This window comes from Rhincodon typus, chromosome 18, assembly GCF_021869965.1.
Source record: "Rhincodon typus isolate 14 chromosome 18, sRhiTyp1.1, whole genome shotgun sequence".
Classification (NCBI taxonomy): Eukaryota; Metazoa; Chordata; class Chondrichthyes; order Orectolobiformes; family Rhincodontidae; genus Rhincodon; species Rhincodon typus.
In genome coordinates this window covers 44,572,705-44,584,256 of record NC_063349.1, presented here as the reverse complement: position 1 = coordinate 44,584,256, position 11,552 = coordinate 44,572,705, and the positions used below count along the sequence as shown (strand labels likewise).

General features: G+C 40.8%; 1 protein-coding gene across 3 annotated transcripts in view; it reads right to left on the bottom strand.

Moving 5' to 3' along the window:
• Positions 1-1,756: 1,756 nt before the first annotated feature.
• LOC109936152 (cryptochrome circadian regulator 1) overlaps positions 1,757-11,552 on the bottom strand; it is a 27,668-nt gene continuing 17,872 nt past the window's right edge. The window contains exons 10-12 of one of the 3 annotated variants that reach the window (XM_048607570.1): positions 9,789-9,884; positions 3,964-4,067; positions 3,436-3,549 (exon numbers count right to left, since the gene is read on the bottom strand). In XM_048607570.1, the coding sequence (XP_048463527.1) occupies positions 3,964-4,067; positions 9,789-9,884 (200 nt within the window). In that variant the 3' untranslated portion in view covers positions 3,436-3,549. Of the gene's footprint in view, positions 3,550-3,905; positions 4,068-9,788; positions 9,885-11,552 lie in introns of all 3 variants that reach the window. The other 2 variants (XR_007264074.1, XM_048607572.1) reach the window with 2 other exon arrangements.

The following is an 11,552-nucleotide window of genomic DNA, read 5'->3' as shown; positions in this document are numbered from 1 at the left end:
CCCCCCCCCCCCCATCCTGCTGCAGACACCCAATTCCTCTAAAACACGGAGTCCTGATGAATGGTCTGAACCCGAAACGTCAACTTTCCTGCTCCTTTGATGCTGCCTGACCTGCTGTGTTCCTCCAGCTCCACACTGTATCGACTCCTATAAGACACACCTTACTTGCCCCCACTCCCAGGCACTTGACCCACCCTACCCTCACACTCACCTACCTGCCACCTGTACCATTTCACACATTTGGCACCTAATTGCTCCAGCTGCAACCCTAACCCTTCACTCAGCCACTAGCCACTGTACCTCCTCATGTGCCTTTTCTCAGTAGCTGCCAAAGTAGCTGTGGGAACTTTAAACAATACCTACCGAGATACAGCTGGAGAAAGCGGAAATGTCCGGTCCTCCAATGCTGGTCTTGGACTAAGTAGATACCTGATTAGTTTCCCATGATGGAGGCACCTTGGACAGGTCAGACCCAGATGCCTGGCCATAAAAGTCACTGACGGGTAAGTGGACAATCTTCAATAGGACTCTGATTGGCTGGATGTAAGTATGAGAATCTTCTGATTGGTTGTCTTTTGCTTGCTGCTGCTGCCACTGTTCTGGATCTTGTGCTGAAAGATCAGCCACAAGCACCAACCAACTACAAAATTTGAGCCATTTATAATTAGCTTCCTTTTCTTTTTTAAAATTATGTTTTAGGTGTGAATTAGTTGTGTCTCTTAAAATTAGGGCACACTTGTTATTTGGGTTGAAATCACTGGGAATAAATCTTCCAGTGGGACCATAGATCAATTCTGGCCCCTGATGCAACAATCTTGATTAAGTTGAACTGAGCTCATTCCAATTGCATTCCCAGTAAAGCTGGCATTGTTGAGCTGCATTCTTGAACTGTTGCAGACTGTGTTTCCACCCATTGTGCTGCTAGGGAAGAAGCTCCAGGTCATAAGGAAGGAGATGTGGTATAATTTAGGGAATTGCAGTAGGAATTTGGAGAATTTCTGCAATACATCCTATCCTAGTGAACCAATAATAGTGTCAGTTGAGCCCACTTGTTCTCTCCTAGGTTGCTGAACTTCTACCCATTGCAGCTTGACTCATCCAAAAAGTAAAAAATATTCCATCAGACTACCAACTTGAACCTTGTACACCACCGATCAATGTGACCTTGTAGATCACATGCCTGCAAATATCATCACCACCACTAACCATGGCATATAGGAGAAAATTGCTTGGAACAACTTGTCAACTTTATATCTCTTCAGCTATTATAGTATAAATATTATAATTTGTATTTAAACTAAATTAGCAACAAAGATGCCAGAAGAAATCTCTACTGAATCGCTTTACTATGATCTCTTAATTATAAAACCTCAAAAGAAACAATTTCATGTTCTGACAAAGGATCATCATCAATTCAAAAAGTTAGCTCCACAGATGCTGTTGACCAGCTGAGTTTTCCCAGCATTTTCTATTTTTGTTTTCCAGCATCTGCGGTATTTTGCATTTGTACACAGCATCCTCTATTTTTACATTTATACGTATGTAAAAATTGAAATCTTCAAACATAGGCAGAAAGATTGGTTTCATGTTCATAAATGCAGAATTCTGGTTTTTTTAATTCCTCATTTCCTAGTCTACTATCCTAACAGCCTTCCATTTGGCCTACCATACTGGCCCAATCCCAATGTGGCTCCTAGTGAAGATTAAAAAGACACAATCATTAATGCATATGAACAGAGAACAAGGAACAGAAACAAACACTTCAGTATAATATTTTATTCAATTTAAAAATAAACATTTTCCAGTTACAAAAACGGGAAAACAGAGAACTCAGCAGGTCTGGTATCATCTGTGGAGAAGGGTCACTGGATATGTTAACGTTCCAAGATGCTGCCAGACCTGAGTTTCTCCAGCAATTTCTGTTTTTGTTTCAGATTTCCAGTATCCACAATTCATTATATATTATTTTCCAGTTTGTGTTTTGACAGTTTCACCAGATGCAACACAAATATTTAAAAGACAGACAACGAGGGTCTGTGTTCACCCTACAAATAGTTGGGGAGTCAGTCTGCGCTGTAGCATTAATTTTCATATATAGACTGATGATACCCAGCGCTACCTCATCACTCCCTCTCTCAATCTGTCCACTGTCACTAAATTGGCAAACTTCTTGTCTGGCAATTAGTCATGGATGTGCATAATTGTTCCAATTAAGGGAATTGGTAGAGAAATGAGACAAGTTGCTCAAAGTCAAACCTAGTTTTATAATTCTCCATTAAAGCACAGTGGAATGTTCAATTGCATTAAACATGCTATATAGATGCAAAGTGCTGTTGCTACTCAGTTAGCTAACTTTTTTTTCTGCAAGCAATTATGATTATACATTTCTTTCACTTGAACATTTAACACCAACACCAGGATATTTCTGTGGGTTTCATGAACTACTGTCAGACTCGAATAGGGGTCAAAAGCCAACACAGCCTGAGGTCTGTGATTTTTTCTAAAGTGTCCAAAGAATAAACAGAGAATGGGCTTACCATCCAATTAAGGACATTGGACAGACTCAGAAATGGAGGGCCAATTGGAAGTTCTCTCTACAATATTTTAAAAATTGGAAATAAGAGGGACCAGCAGCAGGGCCACCATTTTGAGGAGTGTACCCCTCAGGCCAGCCTGTCACTTCAGCTACATCCAGGCTTTAAAGGAGGCTTCCAAGCTTGCCAGTATGCTGCATTGCCATAGCTCCCACTCTAAAATTTTGCTGTTAGGCATGTGCCTTCAGTTGACTGGATGATCTCCCAGCACTTGCACAAACCAGAGGGCCAACTGGAAAATAGTGGTCAGCCTCTGACAAAGGCCTGACAGGAGCTGGAGATCAAGCCCTAAATTTCCTGCATAGAACTTCTACGGCAAGTATTTACAGCATTTAAGGGTCTAAATGTCATCCTTTCATACAATCTTGTCTAAGTTTGTACTGACTGGTGCAAACTCAATGTCTTCATGTGAATAGCAGCCAAATGCTAGCTAGCTTCAATCAAAAAATGCCAGGCAGTCAGACCTGATTGAAGTGGGCGTGGGGGACCCACACAGGAAGGAGTAGGTCAACTATGAGACCCAAGGTAAAAAAGGGACAAATATTTTCCAAATGAAGGTAGTACAAGCAAATGCTCTACTTGCAGCATCCACTTAAAAAAAAATTCAGAATTTAATGCTAAATTATTTAAATATTATTTATGAATGGATTATTATAAAAATAGATGTCTGTCACTAAACAGGCCATCAATAATTTAGTGTTTAACTTCAGATATTCAAATTAAATATTTACAGCAGGACCTTTCATTCCAATCTTCTAGCAATACATCATCTTGTCAAAATTGAGCCAAACATATATATAATGATGTATTTTCCAATCATTCCTTTCCATATTTCAGATCAATTCTTTTCTTTTCTTAAAAATAAAAGAAGTCCAGGTTGCTCAATCTGTACTGTAACCTTTCCCATTTGTAATTCTTCCTTGTAACCTTTTATTTTTCCCTTTTTCCAAGTGCACTGAAAGAAAAATAAACATGGAATTTAGCAATGTGCCCAGCTCAACAGTTCATTCTGCTCTAAGGGACATCTGAAAGTAATTTCTAAAATATTCAATCCAGAGCTTTAATTCCTTTCCTTAGATTGTTTTTAAAATCAGCTGCAAATTCAATAAATGCAAAACACTTTTCATTGCTTTCCTTGACTTTGCACCAAACTGATAGGTAGCAGAATCTCACTTGAGCCTACACATTCATGCCAACACTGACATTATATTGGTTACATGGATAAAAAAGTATTGGAAAAGGCTGGGAAAATTTGGGGCCATGTGCTGGTAAAGGAGATAAAACACCAAGGTGAACCTTATGGTCTCTCACCTGTCATAACTTCTGTGTCTAAAAATGACTTGTATTGAGGGTGCCTGGATGTCCTTACCTAGCCACTGCTCTGCCTCTGAATTTTAGGCTCTACTCCTGATATTCCTTCACCAGGAGTGGTCTGTTTTCCAGAACTTAGACTGCTACCCAAGAAACTCTTGCCTGAAACACAAGAACAGTCACGTCAGCTAAAATCAAGCTTACTTTAAAATGAAAAATGTCCCTTCAGTACCAAGTTTGTATGTTTATACAATAAAACACTGAACAAGCTACAAGTCTCCGTGCAATGCAGATACTGTTCCCTTGTGCATCCTTATCCTGAGGAGTGATCAGTTACACACATACACACACCGGGTATTATATTTTATTATAGTTTGTACAGCTAGCTATGTGAGACAGCACTGAAGTAGAAACAGCTTCACAAAAAGGAACAGATTCATTTAAATTTGAAATTGTATGCGTACATTTATTTTGTGGCACTTAGTGAACAGGGAAGTGGCAACATAATTCAATCAACTTGCACATCACTCAAAAATCAGAAAACATTGATCTAGTGACACAAAGTTTAATGGGTTTTTTTTTAATAGATTTTTTACGTATTTGAAATCCATTTTAGTGATTTTTTGAAAAATTTGCTTTGTTTACAAATAAACTTGCATTCCCTATTGGATAACAATAAACAAGCTCATTCTTCACTAAATGTAGTTTCCCTGCTCTCCTTTCCTACAGCCACTAAGCAAATGGTGCAATTCCATTAACGCCATTTGTTTTTGCCCAATTGAGCCTTACTCACCCATTAAATTGACAGCATAAGCTCACACAGCTGAGCCAGAGCACTGCAACTAATAGCAATGGTGCTATGTCTGAACCAAGAGACTTAGATTTAAGTCATAATATACAGGAGCAGAATTAGGCCATTCAGCCTATAGAGTCTGCACTGCCATTCAATCATGGTTGATCTATTTCTCAACCCCATTCTCCTGCCTTCTCCCTCTAATCCTTCATCCCTTTACTAATCAAGAATCTATCTCGGTCTTAAATATACTCAGTGACTTAGCCTCCTCAGTGGCAATGAGTCCCACAGATCCATCACCCTCTGGCTGAAGAAATTGCTCCTCATCTCAGCTCTAAAGGATCATTCCTACACCCTGAAGCTGTGCCCCCAGGTCCTAATCTCTCCTACTAGTGGAAACATCTTCTCCAATTCCACTCTATCCAGGTCAGTCAGTATTCTGTAAGTTTCAATCAGATTCCCCCTCATCCTTCTAAACTCCAAGTACAGTCCCTAGTTCTCAATCACACCTCAAGTGACGAGCCCTTCATCCCCGGAATTAGTCTTCCCAACCTCCTATGGACCCCCTTTATTGCCAGCACATCCTTACTTAGATAAGGGGCCCAGAACTGCTCACAATATTCCAAATGTGGCCTGAGCAGAGACTTATACAGTTGGAGCTGTATATCTCTGTTCTTGTATTCTAGCACTCTTGAAATGAATGCACAAAATGCATTTGCCTTCCTAACCACCAACTGAACCCACACGTTAACCTTAAGAAAATCTTAAATGAGGATTCCCAAGTCCATTTGTGTTTCAGATTTCCAAAGCCTTTCCTTGTTTAGAAAATAGTCTACACCTCTATTCTTCCTACCAAAAATGTATAACCTCATATTTTGCCACATTGTAATCCATCTGCCCAGTTTTCAGAGTTGTCGCTTTGTTTGTTGTGCCTGAAGTAAGATTCCTGACCCTTTCCATGCTTGGTCCTAATACTTGTTCTGGAAACTTCAGCCTCAGCTGAGCCCTCCCCTCTCCCCTTTAACTCTTTCCATAATTTTCCATGCAACTGAAAGCCCTATTCACAAGGATTCTGGTCCCAGCACAATTCAGGTGGAACCCATCCCGTCGGAACAGCTCCCTCCTTCCCCAGTACAGATACCAGTGTCCCATGAATTCAACCAGTTTCTCCCACACCAACCTTTCAGCCTACGTTTACCTCTTTAATCTGGTTGAACCTGTGCCAATTTGCTTGTGGCTCAGGTAGTAATGCAAAGATTATCCCTTTTGTGGTTCTGCTTTTCAGTTTAGCTCCTAGATGCTCATATTCTCTTAGCATAATCTCTTTCCTCTTCCTACCTATTTCTTTGGTACCTATGTGGAGCACAACAACTGGATCTTTCCCTCCCCTGCCAAGTTCTTATGCAGCCCAGATGAGATATCCTGAACCCAGGCACCAGGCAGGCAACACAGACTTCAGGGGTCACAGTCATGGCCACAGAAAACAGTGCCAATCCCTGATTTGCTATCATAAATTACAACTACATTGCTCTTTGCTCCCCTATCTTAATTGGCTCCCTTTATCAAGGTGCTATGGTCTATTTGCTCACCCTCCCTATAGCCCCAACTCTCAACCTCACAGACACCAAGAACCTCAAAGCTGTTAGACAAGCTCAAGGGCTGAGGCTCGTTCGACACTACTTCCTGGATCCCTCGACCTGCCTCGCTCATAGTCACACTCACCTGTCCCAGACCGTGGAGTGACTTGGAGGTAGTTAATCTAAGGGTGTGACTGCCTCCTGAAACACAGCACCCAGGTAACTCTTCCCCTTCCTGATGTTTCATAGTATTTGAAGCTTAGACTCTAGCTCTGAGCCAGAGTTCCTCAAGCAACCAACATTTGCCACAAATGTGTTACTATGAACCACAACAGGGTCTACGAGCTCCCATATCATGCAGTTACAACACATCGCCTGGCCTAATATCTCTTTTAATTATTTAAACTGATTTGCAAAAATTTTTTTGTAGATTTTTAGCTTGTAGCCTGCAAATATTTTGCCTATATACCTTCAATCTGAAAGTAACACATAACAGATAGTCAACCAAAGAACTTACGGTTTACCTCTGATGTCACTCTTATGCTGGGCCCTGAGCCTGGCCTTCAAATATCCTGTAAGAAACCTTAAAAATTATAAGCCAAAAATAAACAAACAAAAAAAAAAAAACCTCATTCCCCAATGCACCAAATTCCCACATTGCCAAATTTCCCAACTATATACTCACTTGGGCTATGTCTTGCTCTTGATGGGATCTCTCTTTCCTGACTATTCAAAGCTTAGTCCCACCTGCTCCAGATGGTGGAGATACCATGGCTGAACAGATTGATTAAAAATATTTAAAATAAGTCCATTGGATGACACTGACAGCAATGAGGAACAGGAACCCTGGTTGGCCTTGCCGGCTGCCGGCATCTACACACACACACCATCACTCCACCCTGCAGACTGAACTACCAACAGAATTGTTTTAAAGAAAACATCCTGAAGCAGTTTACCAAATGCAAAAGGCTCAGGTCAATAAAAAGTAGACTGCAATGAGACTCCACAGATTTACATTCAAAGTCAGTTCAAATTAAATTAAATTTTCAACTTAAAGCACAGCGTTTTTCCCATCTGAAAGAATGTTGCCACTTACTGCTACATGTTATAAACCAGAAACACTTGGGCAAGAGAGTTTATCATCAGATTAAACAAACATTCTAGGGCAATTAAGAATAACACTTTAAACAAATAAATGTTCTTTGCTGCATTCATTAAAAGGAGTGGAACTGGGAATGTCAAACTGCAATCCAAAACAAATTGTGTTTTCTTCCAGGACCTGTATTGGTACAGAAGAGTAAAAGGAAACATTTGAAGGCAGAATTCCAAAGAGTGGGTCCAGAAGACTAGAGAGACCACAGGAGGTGTGAAGCTTGAGTATGCAGTTAAATAGTACAATTTATTTAAAGGAAAAGGTTTAGGGATGACACAAGGATGATGAATTTGAAAACGAGACAGTAAGGGGAATACAGATAATTGCTAATCTGCAATACCGGAGAAAGGAGGGGAACAATAATACTTTAGTGAGAAGTTTAGCACATGACTGGCTGGATGGTAGGTAACAAGATTTTAAAAGAGACATAAAAAGGGTGGAACAAATATTTTAAACAGTTATAAATTCTTTGAAGAGGTGACCAAACACGTGGATGAAGGTAAAGCAGTGGATGTGGTATACATGGATTTAAGTAAGGCATTTGATAAGGTTCCCCATGGTAGGCTCATGCAGAAGGTAAGGAGGCATGGGATAGGGGGAAATGTGGCAGATTGGATTCAGAATTGGCTGACCCTTAGAAGACAAAGGGTAGTAGTGGACGGAAAATATTCAACATGGTGCTCAGTTACGAGTGGTGTATCACAAGGATCTGTTCTGGGTCCTCTTCTATTTGTGATTTTTGTAAATGATTTGGATGAAGGAATGGAAGGGTGGATTAGTAAGTTCGCGGATGATACGAAGGTGGGTCGCGTTGTGGACAGTGCGGAGGGCTGTTCTAGGTTATAAAGGGACATTGATAGGATGCAGAGCTGGGCTGAGAAGTGGCAGATGGAGTTTAACCCTGAAAAGTGTGAGGTGATTCATTTTGGAAGAACAAAATTGAAAGTAGAATACAGGGTTAACGGAAAGATTCTTGGCAGTGTGGAGGAGCAGAGGGATCTCGGGGTTCATGTCCACAGTTCCCTGAAAGCTGCCACCCAGGTGGATAGAGTTGTTAAGAAGGCGTATGGTGTGTTAGCTTTCATTAATAGAGGGATCGAGTTCAAGAGCCGTGAAGTTATGCTCCAGCTATACAAAACCCTGGTTTGGCCACATCTGGAGTTTTGTGTCCAGTTCTGGTCGCCTCATTACAGGAAAGATGTGGAAGCGCTGGAAAAGTTGCAGAGGAGATTTACCCAGATGTTGCCTGGAATGGAGGGAAGGTCTTACGAAGAAGGGTTGAGAGAGCTAGGGCTTTTCTCTTTAGAACGACGAAGGATGAGAGGTGTACAAATTGATCAGAGGTATAGATAGAGTGGACAGCCAGAGACTTTTTCCTAGGGTGGAGGTAGCTATTACGAGGGGGCATAGTTTTAAAGTGAGTGAAGGTAGATATAGGGGAGATGTCAGAGGTAGGTTCTTTACTCAGAGAGTAGCCGGGACGTGGAATGCATTGCTGGAGAGGGTAGTGGAGTCGACCTCATTAGGGGCATTTAAGCGGCTATTAGATAGGCATATGGATGATAGTATAAGGTAGGGGTGGAGGTTGGATAGACCTTAGGATTAGGGTAAAAGTTCAGCACAACATCGTGGGCCGAAGGGCCTGTACTGTGCTGTACTGTTCTATGTTCTGTGAAGCAGCACACTGTACATTAATTACAGTGGGCTCTGCATTATCTAAAGCATCTCAGCACCACTATTGAAATAATTTAAGAACCTTTGGACTTCTTAAATAAGCTATTAGTTATTTGCTATAATATCTTGTGGTTTAGTATCATATTTTGTTTCAGTGCATCAGTGAAGCATCAAGGAATATTTAATTATTTTAAAGGTGCAATATAAATATATTTTGTTACTGCTATTTTCCAAAAACTATTTTATTCTAAATTGGGAACTGAATCCAGGTACCACAAACAACTATGTTTGAGGTACATGATTCATTGAACAAAAACATTTAAGACTTAACACTTAATATTAATCATGTTCTAAAAGGCTAATCAATTTATTTAAAAGTAACCTGTAAATGATTATCAACCAAAAAATGATCGGAACTGGGGAAGTCACATTCTATTTGAAAGTTAACTCTGATTGTCTCTTCACAGATGCTGTCAGACCTGCTGAACATTTCTAGCACTTTGTGTCTCTTTCAGATTTATAGCACCTTAAGTATTTTGCTTTTAAATGAACATTATACATGCTTATACAATGGAGTGTGCCAAGAGAACCTGAATACATGCCTATTTGTAAAAGTGTGGCTTCAGCCTCCAAATTGCTTCCCCATCCCAAAACCAGAAATCCAAATCACTGAGCTGGTTTTCTACCTGTTATGCTACTGCATCCATGTGTGTTGTCTCCTTGTGAATATTCCATAGGTTCAGCACTTGTATTAGGGTTAGAAGGCACAGAAGCAAGAAGACCTAAAAGCAAGGTAAACTTTCATGAACAAAAGCTACCATTTAATGAATTACTGCATAATTTGCAATGTTAAATTAGAGAGCAGATGTTTTCTGTAACTTGCACCCCACTAAAGGCTGGCATTTCATTTATTGCAACACATTACTTATAGTTTGTTTCATTTCTGTATATTCTATGTAACTGCTTCTGTTGATAAACACAACACAAAAATGTTTTTTTTTCTATTTAACACTAGATATTGTTGAAACAAAACTCCAAGAATACAGACTTGTCCTCTTGATAAATGTGATCCCAGTCTTTATAGTCAGAGATATACAGCACGGAAACAGACCCTTCGGTCCAACTCGTCCATGCTGAGCAGATATCCTAAATAAATCTAGTCCCATTTGCCAGCATTTGGCCCACATTCCTCCAAACCCTTCCTATTCATATACGCCTCCAGGTGCTTTTTAAACGTTGTAATTGTACCAGCCTCCACCACTTCCTCTGGCAGTTCATTTCATACATGCAATACCCTGTGTGAAAAAGTTGCCCCTCAGGTACCTTTCAAATCTTTTCCCTCTCACCTTAAACCTATGCCTGCTAGTTTTGGACTCCTCCAACCCAGGCAAAAGACCTTGTCTATTTATCCTACCCATACCCACATGATTTTATAAACTTGTATAAGGTCACCCCTCAGCCTTTGACGCTCCAGGGAAAATAGCCCCACTCTATTTAGCCTCTCCCTATAGCTCAAACCCTCCAATCCAGGCAACATCCTTGTAAATCTTTTCTGAACTCTTTCAAGTTTCACAACATCCTTCCTATAGCAGGGTGACCAGAATTGCACACAATATTCCAAAAGTGGCCTAACCAATGTCCTGTACAACCGCAACATAACCTCCCAACTTCTCAATTTTAAATATTTATACATATTTTAAAAAGTGATCTATCTTGTGGGACCGTCTTCAGTCTCCAACAGAAAGCACGCTCCACATCACACGGTGATAGGGCAGAACTGCATTCTGTAACAATTCGCATAAAGGGACAGTCCCCCTTTAAGATAGATGGACTTAAGCATATGCCTACATTGGTAGGCAATTCTCAACATGGCATACCTGTTTCTGAATGGAATGAAAACCCTGTAGTTTGTTTTAGAACAGAAATAGAACTAGCCTGAGGAATGGCTAGTGCAACACAAAACAGGTTTCCTTGTGAAAGATAAACACCATTAAAAGGTAATTAATTAATCTATTCCATTTTTTAAAATCAGTAATAGTGAAAGCAAATACATTTGCATCGGACCAGTCCCCCTCCACTGACACCCTCATCCACTTAGCCGAACTCATCCTCACCCTCAACAACTTCTCTTTCAATTCCTCCCACTTCCTACAGACAAAGGGGGTAGCCATGGGTACCCGCATGGGCCCAAGCTACGCCTGCCTCTTTGTAGGTTACGTGGAACAATCCCTCTTCCGTACCTACACCGGCCCTAAACCCCACCTCTTCCTCCGTTACATTGATGACTGTATCGGCGCCGCCTCGTGCTCCCACGAGGAGCTCGAACAGTTCAGCCACTTCACTAACACCTTCCACCCCAACCTTAAGTTTACCTGGACCATCTCTAACACCTCTCTCCCCTTCCTGGACCTCTCTGTCTCCATATCGGGCAACCACCTAGAAACCGATAT